General features: G+C 44.4%; 1 protein-coding gene across 1 annotated transcript; it reads left to right on the top strand.

The window, feature by feature from the left end:
- Window positions 1-5,526: 5,526 nt before the first annotated feature.
- On the top strand, window positions 5,527-11,147 carry C21H20orf202 (chromosome 21 C20orf202 homolog). Its single transcript, XM_054467701.1, has 2 exons — window positions 5,527-5,724; window positions 8,944-11,147. Exons 1-2 carry the CDS (start codon window positions 5,590-5,592, stop codon window positions 9,175-9,177), a joined length of 369 nt encoding a protein of 122 aa, XP_054323676.1. The 5' UTR covers window positions 5,527-5,589; the 3' UTR covers window positions 9,178-11,147.
- The last annotated feature ends 6,020 nt before the right edge of the window (window positions 11,148-17,167 follow it).

Below are 17,167 nucleotides of genomic sequence, written 5' to 3'. Positions count from 1 at the left end.
CAGAATCCTAAGAGTGGGATTAAAAATAAATGAAAATGCATCAAAACAAGTTAACCACAAGAAATGGCTTTCCAGGGTAATTAGGTGTCAGCGCTGGAAGCCAAAGACAGAGCGCCAGACTCTAACTGCCAAGTGCTGCTCCTGTCAGCACCACTACTGTACAGGGCAGAGAACACCCTAGGCCCAGCCTGAGCCCCTGCTTGAGTCTCCACCAGTTCAAGACAACAGGCAAGACTCTCTCCCAGAAGGTGAGGGAGGATGGGTCCTAACTCTAGTTCTGTCACTTATTGGCTGAAGTGATCCTAGGGAAATCCACTCCTCTCTGAGCCTCAGTTTTCACATCTGTAATAAGTTGTGAATAATAGGATCTATGTGTAATCGTCTACAAAATGCAGATAATGATGATACCAACCTCGTAGGCAGAGGTCCCCAAACTTTCTCAATTCATGACACCCTTAGCATCTTAGTAATTTTTCACAGTATACCAGGCCCCCTAGAAGGTGTAGCAGTTGTTTATTAGGTAGTTAGCTTCAAACAACATAATAATAGTTGTTGGCATAGTATCTGACAGATGTCATTGCATTTCCCTCAAAATTTTAGATACGTTTCAGTGCCTCTGTGAGTTTTCTATAGTGCCTCAGGGTGCCTCAGTGCAGAGTTTTGGAATTGCAGTCATCAGGTTTTAAAGATGAAATGAAGTTATGCATGTCAAGGACTTAGTGTGATGCCTGGTCTGGAGTAGGAGATCAATAATGCTGGTTGTCCTAAATCATCCTTCAAGTCTTATCCTGAGATCACTTTCTCTCTAGTTCTTTGTGTGTCTCCTCTGACTGCCACAATGACATCTGTCTGATACTGAGCCAATAATACTTCTGGCCTCCCGCTCTTGCCACCTCATGGTCTCCACTTGCCACCTTCCCTCTGGGCACCTCCAGGCCTGTGGCCCCATTTCCACGCAATGCTGACTTCTGGCACAGAATTGTCAGTCTCACTTCTTCATCCCTCCCTAAGTCCACACACTTGCCAGGCTCTCTGTAGTGGAGCATACATCCTTGCCCCTTAGCTTTGGGCTTGGCCATGTGACTAACTTTGCCCAGTGGCACATGGCAAAAGCAACAATGTGACAAGGCAAAAGCCTTAAGAGGCTTCCCATGGTTCCACTTGCTCTCTTCTCCTTTGCCAAGAGAATGTGCCCCAGCAGCCCTGTGATTCCAGGAGAAGGACAGGAGATCTGTGGAGCAGACTCAGAGCTGCAGATCTGCAAACATGATCAATAATAAATGATTGTTGTTTGAAAGTATGGAGTTTTAGAGAGGTTTGGTACACAGTGTTCTTGTGATAATCCAACCTCCCAATCTGTGGCAAATTCAACATGTCTGAGAGAAGATCTGATTGGATCATCTGGTAACCACCCAAAATGCAGCTCCTCAAAAACCAGTCACCCATGAGCCAATGATCGCTCTCCTGTCCAGTCTGTAGATGGCTGCTTTGGGCTGGGGCACTCATCTCGGCTCCAGGCAGTTGTCCCATGATTACAGGGCATGTGACATAAAGCCTGGTGGCCTGTTTGGAGGAATCATCTCTGGTCCCTTGTGTTCAGAAGAGGTGTAAATGTGGCAGGCAGGAGTTTCTCTGATTCTCTTGGGTTCTGAAAAGTGACAGCTGAACTACGAGAAATAGCACATAAGATTTTGTCTGCATGTGGCAGTCAGAATGATTCTCAAGCTGTAAACGCCAGGATATAAGAAATGTGACGTTCCTTACAACTCGATTTAGTAACTATTTTGAGCCTCATTATGCCTAAGAGGGAAAAGACGAGGCCCAAGTTCACACAGATAGTTTGGCAGAGCTGGAGTTAGAACCCAGATATCCTGGCTCCTTATTACAGTATCCCTTTTCCTGCCTAGTCAGTCTTACACTTGGAAGGAACTCCAGGTCCCATCTTCAAGCCAGTAGAGCCCCTACTCCAGTCTCTCTGATCATCTGGGCTATGCTTCTGCCCTCCATTGACTGAGCGCCCACTGCTTGGAAAAATTCTAAACGACACCTTCCTCCTACTGAATCCCAGTCTGCTTCCCTTTGTCCTATATCCACTGTATAGGACAAAGGTAGTGATGTACAGCTACTGCTGTAGTGATGCAGGTGAACCCTAAAATTGGGGCTCAGTCAGGGAAGGTTCTTGGCTTCATAAAGGAAAGAATTCAAGAGTGAGCCAACAAAGTAAAGTGAAAGCAAAGCAAGTTTATTAGAGCAACAGAGTACAGGAAATGACTGCTCCATAGACAAAGCAGGGCTACCCCATCGGCACAGTAGCCTTCGTGGATTGCTGGCTGACTATATTAATAGCTACTTTTTATTATATGCTAAATAAGGGGTAGATTATTCACAAATTTTCAAGAAAAGGGGTGGGGTATTCCCCAGACTGGGGGTTCCTCTCCTTTTAAACCATATAAGGTAAGTTTCAGGCATTGTCTTGGCATTTGTAAACTGTCATGGCACCGGTGGGAGTGTCTTTTAGCATGCTTATGAATTATAATTAACATTCCGTGAGGAACGAGGGCTTTTATTGCCATCTCGATTTTAGTTGGTTTTGGCTGCCTACTTCATGGCATCCTGTTTGAACAGATCCTGTTTTGATCAGTGGAGTTGTGACTGGGATTGTAACCAGTGCTCAGAGAACAAGTCTTGCTGATCTCCTACCTCACTAGCTCTGTCTTCTGGTGCTACAATAAATATACACTCTTTTCTCTTTAATTTATAAACACTTATTGTAATTTTAAGTTCTATAAATTCTATTGCATTCTTTTTCAAATCTGCCTCTTAAAAAGTGTCTCTTTTGGCCGGGCACAGTAGCTCATGCGTGTAATCCCAGCACTTTGGGAGGCTGAAGCAGGTGGATCACTTGAGGTCAGGAGTTTGAGATCAGCCTGGCCAACATGGTGAAACCCCATCTCTACTAAAAATACAAAAATTAATTGGATGTGGTGGCAGGTGCCTATAATTCCAGCTACTTGAGAGGCTGAGGCAGGAGAATTGCTTGAACCTGGGAGGCAGAGGCTGCAGTGAGCTGAGATTGCACCATTGCACTCCAGCCTGGGTGACAAGAGTGAAACTCCTTCTCAAAAAAAGAAAAAGAAAAAAAGTGTCTCTTTTTTTGTATGATTTTGATTCTTTCTTGTATGCCTCTTCTTTTCAAATACTTGTCTTTTGAGACAGGGTAGAGTGCAGTGGTGCAATCAAAGCTCACTACAGCATCGACCTCTTGGGCTCAAGCAATCCTTCTGACTCAGCCTCCCGAGAAGCTGGTACTACAGGCACGTGCCACCACACCTGGCTAATTATTGTGTTTTATTTTGTTTAGATATGGGGTCTTGCTATGTTGCCCAGGCTGGTCTCAAACTCCTGGCCTCAAGCAGTCCTCCTGCATTGGCCTCTCAAAATGTTCAGATTACAGGTGTGAGCCACCATACCTGGCCTCAAAATACTTTTAATTATCTTCATCTGAAGTTCTTGGGGTAAGGGGGTGAATGGTGTCTGTTGACTCTCATTTATGGTGAATGGCTTCCTTGTGTGTTCTTATATGAGTTCATCTTCAGGGGAGCTCTATCTGAGGATATTTTGTGTAGCCAGATTGAGGGCAAGTTTCCCTAAACTGGGCTGAGTTTGCTTTGCCAGTCATTTCACATCTTTATCTGGGGTCACTGTGCTAATTCTTGGTTTGGAGTTTCCAGTGCATGTGAGTAGAATAAATTTATATATATACATTTGCAGTCTCAGTTCACTGCAACCTCTGCCTCCTGGGTTCAAGAAATTCTCCTGCTCCAGCCTCCTGAGTAGCTGAGATTACAGGCGCCCACAATCACACCCGGCTAATTTTTGTATTTTTAGTAGAGACGGGGTTTCACCACGTTTGGCCAGGCTGGTCTTGAACTCCTGGCCTCAGGTGATCTGCCCACCTCAACCTCCCAAAGTGCTGGTATTACAGGCGTGAGCCATCATGCCTGCCCAATAAATTTATATTTTAAAACATCTATGTGAGAATAGATTCTACGTATTTTCATCATAGCATTAATTTGATTGTTTGTTTCCAATGACTACTAGGATGTCAGCTCCAGGAAAGCAAGGCCTTTGTTTCTCTGATTTTGGTTGATAACCCCAGTGTCTAGAGCAGAACTCGGCACACAGTAGACATTCAATAAGTGTTTAGCGAAAGAGAGAATTGAATACCTGCTTCACAGTGTGATGATGTCAGTGGCATTTGAACCAGAGTAATTCCATCTTGAATAGGGGCTGGGTAAAATGAGGATGAGACCCACTGGGCTGCATTCCCAGATGGTTAAGGCATTCTAAGTCACAGGATGAGATCAGGACAAGATACAGGTCATAAAGACCTTGCTGATAAAACAATTGCAGTAAAGAAGCTGGCTAAATCTCACCAAAACCAAGATGGCCACAAGAGTGACCTCTGGTCATCCTCACTGCTACACTCCCACCAGTGCCATGACAGGTTACAGATGCGACGGCAACATCAGGAAGTTACCCTATACGGTCTAAAAAGGGGAGGCATGAATAATCCACCCCTTGTTTAGCAGATCATCAAAAAATAACCATAAAAATGGGCAACTAGCAGCCCTCAAGGCTGCTTTATCTATGAAGCGGCCATTCTTTTATTCCTTTACTTTCCTAATAAACTTGCTTTCATTTTACTGTATGGACTCCCCGTGAATTCTTTCTTGCATGAGATCCAAGAACCCTCCCTTGGGGTCTGGGTCGGGACACCTTTCCTATAACAATGGGAAGAATAAATGGTGTGTCAGGACAGTGTTTGCCTGCAAGTAGCAGAGTGTCCCATTAGAAATGGGGTCTGTTGTCTCATATAGATGCTGTTGCTGACTCAGGGGTGCAATGATTTCTAATGGCTCTGTGTTTTTCTTGGGCTTTGTCTTATGGTAGCAAGACAGTTACCATAGCCCCAGACATCACATCCACATTCAAGGCAGAAGGAAAAGGGAGAAAGTAGGAGTAAAAGGGAAGCGGCAGTGACATTTTCCCTTTTATTAGGAAGGTAAAAGTTTTTCTGGAAGCCTAACAGCAAATTGCTGCTTTGATCTCATTTGCCGGAAATGGGTCACATGGGGATTCCAGAAACAAGGGAAACTTGGAAAGTGAGCATTTTCTTTATCTAGACTCTATAGATAAGTAAATGAGGACGGGGACTTGGGACACCCGTGGAGGTATATGCCAAATGAGACATATACATACTTTATATGTAAAGAACAAAGCAAACCCTTAGAAAAGAGTGCCTGTTTTCATAATAACCATTATTGTTGCCATTTAAAGCTTTGCAGTCTCTGTGATCCTGTTGGCATCACATATTCTTGGCTTCTGGAACCAGCAGGCACCAAGGTACTCGGACCCATAATGGTCTCCCTCCCTTCCTCCTTGTTCTGTTCAGAGCACTAAAGCCCTTTAAAAAAAAAAAAAAAAGCATCAGATTACATTTTTCAATGTGAGCTACTTCCTGCTCTCATTAACTCCATCTTCAGTGATTTGGCCAGAACCTGCTGCCAGTCTGAAAGAGTTGGGGGAATGTACAAGTCAAAGATCCCTCAGGCCCAGAACCAGGTCAGTGTCAAGGTCACTCCCAAGGACACTGAGATGAAAACAGCGGAAGAGCCCAGCCCGAGTCTTGGGCAGACCTTGGAGTGGCTGAGAAAGGAGCTGGTAAGGTTTTGCATTTCTTTTCCTTGATGCCCCGACCACATATTTTCCAAGGATCTCTGGTTTTCCTTCCCGGGTCCCCCCTGGGGCAGAGGCTGCAGGCTACGGTATGGACCCTGCAGTCTCCCCTCTGGGACCTACCACACAATGCACAATTGTGATCTCAGGTTCAGGGATAAGTAGGTCGTGGCCTACATAGGAGGTGCTGGGTGTGGTGCTGGCCAGACTGGTTTTAGAATGACACTGAGTCCTCCTTGTGTGCAGAGTCCTCTGTGTGGCTCTAGCGGGGGTTTTATCTCTTTGAGCGTCAGTTTCCTTATCACAAAATGGGAATAACAATAGTACCAATATCGCATGGGGTATTGTAAGGATTCACTGAAGAGACGCTTGTAGTCCTCTTAATGAATACTTGGCACAGTGGTGTTGGCTATTATAACCCTGACCCATATGGACATGCGTACACCCAATGTCTTAGCCTGGGTCCTCTAGAAAGCAGAGGCTTGGACAAGGATTGAGAAACTAGCACTGTATTTGGAAGTACAAGCCAGGGTGGTGATAGGGAGGAACATAGGGTGTGGCAGCAGAGGCCAATGCTATGCCAGGCAATTACACCAGACATTGTATTACCAAGCAGCCTACTACTTCAGAAGGTGCCTTAAGGAGGCCCAGTGGGTGTCTCAGCAGCTGAGATGCTCTGCAGGGGTTGAAGGAGGAACTGCACATTGGGGGAGAGAGAACGAGAGGAAATTCATCTGCCCAGCTCATTCCTGTCTCTCATTTCCCATTGGCAAGGGCCTCCCCCATGGAGCACTAACTCTCCTGAACCCATGTTATGTTACTTGGTCCTGTGGTTGCTGCTCAGGAAGCCAGGCTTATGCCTTTCATTATGGTATTTTCTCCAAGTCCGAAAAAAGAGGGGTGCCCCCAAGTGTGTGGGGACACCAGCCAGGAGAGAGGAGGCAGCTCAGGGAACCTCAGAAAAGGTTTGTTTCTCAATATACACACCTCTCATTCTGGGGAGAGACAGACAGGATTGTCTGAAAATGACCTTTCTGGGTTGCCAGGCAACAGGCCAGCTGGGACCCAACCCTGTCATCACCCCAGAGGAAGGGCTGACCCAGTAGGGTTTCTCATGGGACCAGGGGATTCCAGCAGCAGGGACTGCAGCTTCCCACAGTCAGCAGGCATCCAGCATTGGGCAGCTGTCTTCCTTATGCTCCCTGAAACTGTGGGTGCCTGGATGCCTCAACATCACCTCCGTGCTGGGAACCCCATTGTGGTCTTGTAGGCACATACCCAGAAGTATGTGCAGGAGGAAAACCCTAAAATCGAGAAAACACAGAGTGAATGTTTTCTGAGGAATTAGGAAAAAATGGGCCCAGGACCACTCGCTCTGCAGCTTGAGTTGTCCCAGTGTTCTGAGGACTACTCCTTTGCTTCACGTCTTTCCTTTTTTTTTTTTTGACATGAAGCCTCACTCTGTCGCCCAGGCTGGAGTGTAGTGTGGCACGATCTCGGCTCACTACAACCTCCGCCTCCTGGGTTCAAGCGATTCCCCTGCCTCGGCCTCCCCAGTAGCTGGGATTACAGGAGCATGCCACCACGGCTGGCTAATTTTTTTGTATTTTTAGTAGAGACCGGGTTGCACCATGTTGGCCAGGCTGGTCTTGAACTCCTGACCTCAGGCAATCTGCCCACCTTGGCCTCTCAAAGTGCTGGGATTACAGGTGTGAGCCACTGGGCCTGGCCTCACATCTCTCTTTCTAGCTACATATTCTCTTGGCAGTGTTACTCATGCTTGAGTAGAGGATGCAGACTTGGTCTTCTTGCTTGTAATCAGCTTGTCACAAAAATGAAAACACTATTTTTAGTGGGGAAATAATGTTCATAAGTATCTCTTGCAAAGAAAGACAGAGAAAGAGAGAGGCTGAGAATCTGTATATCTAACCATGTGTTGCCCTGACCAGCTTTGGAAGGAAAAACAGAAGCATTTGCAGTGGCTGCCTCTGGGGAAGGACGCTTGAGTTGAGGGATAAAGTGAGGTGGGTGGGAGAGACTTTTAAATATATGTCCTTTTGTAGCTTTTAAATTTTCTATCATGTGTTAAGAATTACTTAGTCAGAGAATAGAATTTTAACATTTTTAAAGAGAAAGTAAACTTTGGGAGCTGAGTTGAGAGGATCGCATGAGCCCAGGAGTCTGAGACCAGCCTGGGCAACATGGTAAGACGTTGCCTCTACAAAAAATACAAAAAGTAGCCGGGCATGGTGGTGTGCACCTGGAGTCCCAGCTACTTGGGAGGCTGAGGTGGGAGGATCAGTTGAGCCCAGGAGCTCGAGGCTGCAGTGAGCCATTATTGCACCACTCCACTCCAGCCTGGGCAACAGAGTGAGACCCTGCCTCAAAAATAAATAAATAAATAAATAAATAAATAAACAGAAAGAAAGAGAAAATGTATGGGAAAAAATTATCAGGGAAAAATGGGAGAAAGAATGGAGATGGCTGAAGATGACAGTATAGTTCTAATGCAGCAGTTCTCAAACTTTTGGGTCTTAGGACCTCTTTATGCCCAAAAAAATTATTAAGGTCACCAAAAAGCTTTTGTTTATGTGAGTTATATATAACAATACTGACTGAATTAGAAGCCAAAGCTGAGATATTTTTAATATATTTACTAATGCATTCTAAAATAATAACAAACTCATAATATGCTAATAAAACATTACTTATTCAAAATAACTATATTTTTCAAAGCAAATATTTAGTGGGAAGAGTAGCCCCATTTTACATTGTGGCAAATTGCTTTAATGTCTGTCTTAATAGAACACAGCTGGATTCTCATAGCTGCTCCTGCATTCAATCTGTTGAGATATTACATGTCATTAGCTTCTGGAAAACTCCATGGTATGCTCATAAGAAAATGAAAGCAAAAAAAGGAAAATAATGTCTTAGTATTGTAACCAAAGTAGTTTTGACCTCGCTGACCCCTTGAAAGGATTTTCCCATGGGCAAATTCATTCAGTCCTCATGAAAGCCTTGAAAAGTAAGCAATTTGCTTTCTGCTTTGCAGAGCAAGAAACTGAGGCATTAGTGGATACGGCTTCTGTGAGGCTGTGCGAATCACAAGTGGGCTGGTCTCTGATGAGACAGCGAGGGAAGGGGCTTGATGGGGAAACATCCAGGGCTCCACGCATCCCCTCATAGGCTCCTTCTCTCTCCTAGTCTGAGATGCAGATTCAAGATCAGAGGCTCCTGCTCACACTGAGGCATCTTCACAGTGTCCTGGAGGAGCTGCGTGCTGACAGCACCCACTGGGAGGACGCCAGGTCCAGCGGAGGGACATCCCCCATCAGAGCTCGAGCGGGCTCCGAAGGCAGGGGCTGCCAGCCGGTTTGCTCAAGGGGTCTGGCCCAGCTCCTCCGAGGGGAAGACAGCAGACGAAGCTCTCTCCCTTAATTGGACAGAGATGACACTGGGCTTTAACACTCTCCCCATTAGTCTAAACTTTCACTGTGATATTTCAGGGGCAGAGTGTTGGAATGGGAGTCAGAAAGCCAGGGCTCTGGGTTCATTTCTGCCCTCATCTGCTGTGCATCCCTGGATCTGTCACTCAACTTCTCTGTGTCTCTGGTTCCTTTTCTGTTACTTGGGATTTCTTGGTGAGGCACACATAAGGTATTGAATGTGAACACACTTTTCGACTGAAAACACAAACGTGCTCTAGTGCTCTGGCAAGCACTATGGCAGTAACCCTATCCTTGGGAATTTTTCACAAGGCAATTGTTACAACAAAGAACTAGATGTGCAGTAATGGTTACCAAGTGTTGCCATGGTGAAAATTCCAAACCCTGTGTAATGACTTAGTGGCTGTTTTCTGTCTTCCCAGGAAGCCTTCCCATTCCCCTTCATCTGATAACATATTAGGCCCCATAACCACCCTGGCCATAGGCATGGGTATATTACCAGGCCTAGCCAATGATATAATCCATGGTTGCCCTAAAAAGATGATTGGCCCAATGGATGGGCATGTGAACCAACAGAGCCAATCACCAACCTTCCCTGAGATTGCTACCTGGATGTTCTTTCTATTACACTTAGGCTGAGGCTGCTGGTGGCCATGTTCCTACCAGGTAAAGAAGACCTGTCTGCAGTAGGAAGGAAAGAGGCTAATCTCCAAAGAGAATTAGAGAGAGGGCCACACAACAGATGGATGGAGAGGAAGAGCACTGGCTCTTTTTGGTCCCTGGTTTTAGGTCCTAGTTTTGTGAGTTAATCCTGCATTCTTTCCAGGGACCAAAGCCAGTCAATTTCACCCCCCACCACAGCCACACACAGCAATTTGTTTTTGGTTAAGCTGATTTGAGCAGTTTCCCTCATTTGCAGCTAGAATGGTCCTGAGGAATACGATCCAGATGTTCAAAGAATCAAAGAAGAGAAATCAATATGAAAATGGCATTTCATTCAATGAGGGTTTGTGACAACAACCTCTGTAACAGCAGGCAACCAGGCTTGTGATAGAGCAGAGACACTCAGTTGTGTGGGGTGCTGCAGTCATAACTGAAAAATTGTATCTGCCTATAAGAAAGACTAAAACAGAAAAGGTGAAAATAAAAAAGTCATGGTGTTAAGATGGTCTGATGATTGGTAGGCCTTTTTGTTTTTGAAAATCTACCTGTATGTTGCTAGAACATTGTTTTTATGGCTTTGAAAAAGTAAATCGATTGCATGTAGAGGCAGAGTGGAGGGGGTGCATTATAAGTATAATGTTTGTAGTCAGATCAACCTGTGATTTTTATATTTGATAATATAAATGATACCTGCTCTGTGATGCTGGAGCTGGGTCCCTGCAAAGCACCTTTTGGTGTTACCAGCTGCTCCCTGTTAGAGTTTGTTAGGCTTTGCCAATATACAGGGTGGAGTTAGACTTCAAGTCTAGAGGAGAGAAAAGGGACTTGCTCCTTCTTCTTGTTTCCCTGTGGGCTTCCTGTTCCTATGAACATCTCCCAGCAATGTTTCTTCACTACAGGCAGCAATTCCTTCATGACCAGACTTCTCCAGGATCCAGGTTCCAGACTCCTGGGGCCCCTTCCAGGAGCTCAGAGACATCAGCTTCAGATGCCAGTCCCTCCTCCCCTGAAGTGTGGGTCCCTGCCTTACCTACCTGGCCCTTTCCTGAGCTCAGAGATACCAGCCCCAGCTGAGCTGAGTTCCTTTCTCAGATAGCTGAATTTAAGCTCCAGGGAATTCCTCCTCTAAGTTTTAAAGTTTGATAGTTTCTGCCTCTTTTCTTTGTTCCCTCAGCCCTGGAGATGGCAGATGCTTGCTGCAATTGCTACCTTAAAGTTCTTTTTATAACCTTTCAGTCACCCAGTTAACAACTTTATACCTAGTTAGCAATTCTTTATATTAAATTTTCTGTGTTAAAATAACTGGTGTGGTTTCTGTCTCCTACCTGTCCCAGACTGACACAGCTTTTTGCTATTATTACCAATTGCCACTGTAACCATTCTTGGTTACACTGGAAAGGCTAATGAATGGCACCTTATTATTGCTGCATGATTATGTTCTGATTTGTGAAACTATGACTATTACAAATGGACAAGCTGATTAGCCACTATTATCTTGAGAGACATCTGCCTGGCCATGCAAAGTAGAAATGACATTGGTCTCCCATGCCCGATGCTAATCACTAGCACCCTCTGCCTCTCCCTGCTTTCCACATTTGGGCCCAAAGACCAAAAATCCCTGCCAACCCCTCCATCTCCAATCTGGAAAGATAGACCTAGAGACCCGGAACCTGCCTTTCTGTTGGGATATTTGTTGTTCTCCAAGACCCTACCTTTGGAACCAATGTTCACTTCCTGATCCTAGGTCAGAGAAAGCCAAAGCTGAGCCCAGATGCTGGACAGGGAGTTGGGATGGAAATGACATCTTCAGCGTTGGTCCTAGAGGTCTGGGTTGGAAATCATGGCCATGCAGGACAGTGAGCACCAGAGGGAGCATGTGGATCATGGTCTCAGGAAAATCCAGGGTTTTCTCTGCTAAGGCAGCAAAAACAGGACTGCACACCTAAGCCTGGCATCCAGGAGGAGGAGATGAGGGGACAGAGATGGAAAAAGAATTCATGAGGTCAGAAGCTAAAAATTTAGGAGCAAGAAGAACAGTTCAAGATGTGAAACCTAGAGTGGGTCACGGCAGGCAAGGCAGGGCTTACTTACACTGTGACTGATTAGAAATGATCTAATCTCTCACACCTTTCCATGAGAGCCAGCTTCCAGTCCTGGGTCAGCTGTGATACCTTACGGAGCCCATGTGTTGTGGTGTATATTGATGTGTAACAAACTGCCTCCAAACTTAAATACAGCAATCCCTTTATTATTGCAACAGCCATTTATTATTGCTGTAAATTATGTTTCCCATAGTTCTGGGCTCAGCTGAGTGGTTCTTGGCTTTGGGTCTCGCAAATGATTGCAGTCAGGTAGTGGCTGCAGCTCGATTTATCTCAAAGGCTTATTTGTTGCCCTCTGGCAGGTGATGCTGGCCTTAGCTGAGGCTGTAAGAAGGAATGCCTATACGTGACCCTGCAGGTGGCCGGGCTTCCTCACAGCATTGTGTCAAGTGTTGAGCTTTACTTTCCGGTCTTTCTGCATCTTTTCAGGTCCACTCCCACTGCTAAAGATTTTACTCTCCTGCTATTTCTTTAAGTCGCAGTTTATAGAGAGGGAATCTCATTGGTCAGCTTAACTTTTGACACCTGAACATATCATAGGTTATTGGTATAAAGGAGGTTTATTTTTGTCTTCCACCTCTCCTCCTTCCTCCTTCTTCCACCTCTTCTCCCTCTTTCTTCTCTTCCTCTTCATTATCATCATCATCATCATCATACATAGCTAATTAAAAGGGAGGACTTTGACATCAGGCTGCCTGGGTTTGAATACCAGATCTGCATCTTATCAGCTCTCTAACCTTGGGCATATAGCATAACTTTTCTATGCTTCAGTTTGTTCTTCTATAAAGTGGGGATAATAACAGAAATTACCTCATAGGACTATTGAACAAATGCAATGAGTCAACATGTTCCTGGCACATAAGCAGTGCTCAGTAAATCTTAGCAATTATTATTAATAATGACAGCTACCATTTTATTTTATTTTATTTTACTTTAAGTTCCGGGATACAAGTACAGAATGTGTAGGTTTGTTACATAGGTATACGTGTGCCATGGTGGTGTACTGCACCTATCAACCTGTCATCTAGGTTTTGAGCCCCATGTGCCTTAGCTATTTGTCCTAATACTCTCCCTCCCCTTCCCCCCACCACCAACTGGCTCCGGTGTATGTTGTTCCCCTCCCTGTGTCCATGTGTTCTCATTGTTCAACTCCCAGTTACGAATGAGAACATGCGGTGTTAGATTCTCTGTTCCTGTGTTAGTTTGCTGAGAATGATGGCTTCTAGCTTCATCCTTGTCCCTGCAAAGGACATGATCTCATTCGATTTTATGGCTGCATAGCACTCCATTGTGTATATGTACCACATTTTCTTTATCCAGTCTATCATTGATATGCATTTGGGTTGGTTCCCTGGCTTTGCTATTGTAAATAGTGCCGCAATAGACAGCTACCTTTACCTTTTTTTTTTTTTTTTTTGACATGGAGTTTCGCTCTTGTTGCCCAGGCTGGTGTGCAATGACACGATCTCAGCTCACCGCAACCTCCACCTCCTGTGTTCAAGTGATTCTCCTGCCTCTGCCTCCCAAGTAGCTGGGATTACAGGCATGCGCCACCACGCCCAGCTAATTTTGTATTTTTAGTAGAGATGGGATTTCTCCGCGTTGGTCAGACTGGTCTCGAATTCCTGACCTCAGGTCATCCGCCCGCCTTGGCCTCCCAAAGTGCTGGGATTACAGGCGTGAGCCACTGCGACTGTCCGACAGCTACCATTTTAAAAGTCAGGATAGTTTAGTGATTGTAAGTACAGCCTGGAGCCTCAATGCCTGTGTTCAAATCCCAGCTCTACAATATACTGATTGTGTGCCCTTGGGCAAGTCATTAAACTCTTTATGCCTTGATTTCATCATCTGTAGAATGGGGATAATAGTATTGCCTATCCCCTGGGGTTTTTGTGAGGAATAAATGAGTTAATACATGTAAAACACAACAGTGCTTGTCATCTAACAACAACTATGTGTCATGTAAGCTATTCATTATCATTATCAATCATCTGCCCTAAATACCAGCACCACACAAGGCACTGTAAAGATCTTATTGCACTGAACACACTCAACATCTCTGCAAGGGTGATATTAAATCTCCATTTTATGGATGAAGGAACTGAGGCTTAGTGGAGCTAAGTTGCCCCCCAAAAAAGCACAATGAGTAAATGGCAGTAGTGGCATTGAATCTCAGGTCTATCTCCTGCCTAAGCAGGGCTCTTACTATGATATGATGTTGCTCTTCTGATCAGCCACAGTGGGGGAGGGGCGCCATGAAGAGAGGAAGCAGTCATGTCAGGCTCATAGGATCCCTGCTCCCTCCTTCTGGCAGGATCTGGGGCAAGACAGTCTCTAATGTGTGTGAAGGCAACTCTAAGACAACACCTCTGTTATCTCTCTGGTAAGTAAGCAGACACAGAATGTGGTGACCCCAATAATGCACACCCATCCCTGCTCCCAGCATATCTTGAGCCCCAGTTCTGTCCTGTCTCTGCCACCCTGCTTTGTTTTGCCCAAACCCTCCCCAGGTCATGGGGACAGCTCCTGTTTCACTGGGCTGAGGTCAGTTTCACTGGACCAAAATCAAGGTGTTGGCCAGACTGTACACCCTGCTGACTCTAAGAGAGAATTCCTTCCTTGCCTCTTCCAGTTTCTCGTGGCTGCTGGCAGTCCTTGACTTAGGCTGCATAACTTCAGTTTCTGTCTCTGTCTTCTCATAGCCTTTTGCTCTGTGAGTGTTAAATCTCCCACTGTCTACCTCTTATAAGGAATCACATGATTGCATTTAGGGCCCACCTGGATAACCCAGGCTAATCTCTGCATGTCAAGATTCTTAACTTAATTACATCTCTAAAGACTTTCACCTGCCTTTCTTTCTATCTAATGTAACATATAAGGATTAGGACGCGGAGGCCATTTTTCAGTTTACCACAGTAGGTGATCAACAAAAGGGAATTTCCCTCTCATTCCTTCTGGAAAGCATTCTCTGGCCAATGTGCAGGGCTAAGAAGAATCTCACATAGCTGCAGACTACCTTGGTCGCTGTCAGAAGAACGTATGTTTGTTGAACACCTACAATGCACAGGCATTGTAACAGACCTGACCAGTGAGTACGTGTTAATATTTCCATTCGATCGCGGAGAAAACTGTGACCCAAGGAAGCAAAAGCAGGACACTTGCAAACAGATGAAACTGAAGGTTCAAAGCTGGGCTTCTGACAAATATGTTTAGATTCCGTACGTGCGCCATCGAAGACCAGGGTAATTACGCTGTGTGTGGGCGCCACCTAGTGTCCATACAGAGTAAGTCTTCCGTGAATCAGCCCGTTCCGGGTTGCAGGACTGGCTCCCTCACTATCAGCTTTCCCGTTGTGGGGCATCTTACTGGGAGGACCACGGACCAAGAGGCTTTCTGGCCCCAGAAATCTGCGTTTGAACTTTAGCTCTGCCGTTGACAGAGTGATCTGGGGCCTCCTTCTCTGATCCTTCACTTATCCTTAACTCTAAAATAAAAATGACACCTCTCAGAGCTGTGGAGAGGATGTTGGAAAGTGCTTTGTAACAAACTGGGAATAACTGGAGAGAATGGAAAGAAACATTGTCTGCAGTTGACCAGGCTTGGATTCATTTTTAAAAATACTTAATGTGCACCTGCTGTGTGTCAGGCACTGTTATGGATGTGGGAATGTCGCAACAAATAAAACAGACAAAATTTATGTTTTTGTGTGGCTAATAGTCCAGCATTCCAGTTTTTGAGTCATTCATTCATTCATTTACAAATATGTTTCTGGCACTCCTGTGTGCAGCACTTTCCCAAGCAATGGGCACAGAGGGTATCTAATATGGCTGGAACCGAAGAAGCCAGGGGAACAGGATGGAACAAGTCCAGCTTTGTGGGGCCTGAGCTTATATGATTTAGGGTATCAATCATATACCCTAAGAGAAAGAATGCAAAGTCAGAAATACAGAATTAGGCTAGAAAGAGTTTTTTTTATAATGAGAGATGAAATAAACTTTAGCTGGAAAAAATCACAAAACATAAAATCTAGAAAAATAGCACAATATTAACTGCATGATATGGCTCTATAATAATTTTTCTCTACTTTTTTTCTGTATCTTCTTTGATCATCTAGTCATGACAACAATTTTGTTATTTTATTTTCTTCAGAGACCGTGGAAATAATTCAGTCTCTCCTCTACAAGATTAATTTTTTTGTGTGGGTACTTTAAAAAATTTAAACATTGTAAAAATGCCATGTATATTTTTAGGATTATTGTCAGTTTTGGGGAAGCTTCTATGTTCCTTTTATATATGAGCTGTAAGCCTTCTTGTAAAGTGACTAATTTTAAATAGTATTTGAATGGATGGTACATTAGCCAATTTATTGTTGCTCTCCCTATTGTAGGGGTGTATTAGGAGTTCTACATTTTCTTCCTGTATGTCAGTATTTCATGTTAAATAATTGAGAAATTAAAACTTTCCCAATGTATTTATATGATTCACTCCTTTTAATTACTTAGATTATCAAACAATCTAAGTCCATTAATTACTTTTGTTGCCAGAAAAGGGGGTCTTGATCCAGACCCCAAGAGAGGGTTCTTGGATCTCGCACAGGAAGGAATTCAAGAAGAGTCGCAGAGGGCACTGAGAAGAAGTAGTTTTAGTGAAAGCTACTCAGTTACAGAGTAGGGCATCCTCAGAAAGCAAGAGGAGAAATACCTCATCTCTAAGTTTTTCTTATAGAGGGGACTTATCTATGTAAAGGCTAAGATATGTCTACATACTGGTGGACTAACAGCATGACAAAATTTAGTACTTTGTTGATTTAAAGAAAGTTATCCTTGGCATTTTAATGTATACATCCATCAAAATGACTACAATCAAAAATGTCCATCAAGACGACTATAATTATCTTGAAAGCACATATTGTTATGGATACTGGAACATCTGGACTTTCTGTTGTTGTAGGAGTGTGTCCTTGCAGGTATCTTTAAGTTGTTTTCTCAACTGTAAACGTCTTATGAACATGGGTCATGACTGGCCAGGAATGGGTCTTGCTAGTTTTACGATGGAGTCCATTTTAAAATGGTGTAACCCTGGCTCTCCTATGCTCCTGTTTCCCTGACACTTTGGTTTGAAATGTATCTATTTCTCTTAATGAATCACTACTTTTGTTATGATCTGTAGGCTAGTTCATCTGTAAACACCTGACATCGCGAAGGCAGAGATGGCCAA

This window comes from Pongo pygmaeus, chromosome 21, assembly GCF_028885625.2.
Source record: "Pongo pygmaeus isolate AG05252 chromosome 21, NHGRI_mPonPyg2-v2.0_pri, whole genome shotgun sequence".
Lineage (NCBI taxonomy): Eukaryota > Metazoa > Chordata > Mammalia > Primates > Hominidae > Pongo > Pongo pygmaeus.
Note: the sequence above shows the minus strand (reverse complement) of the source record. Positions and strands in the feature narration are given on the sequence as shown.

Coding starts and splice junctions, on each gene's coding strand:
- C21H20orf202 (XM_054467701.1), top strand. CDS start 5,590: ATGTACAAGTCAAAGATCCCTCAGGCCCAGAACCAGGTCAGTGTCAAG. Junction 5,725..8,943: donor AGTGGCTGAGAAAGGAGCTG/GTAAGGTTTTGC, acceptor TCTCTCTCCTAG/TCTGAGATGCAGATTCAAGA.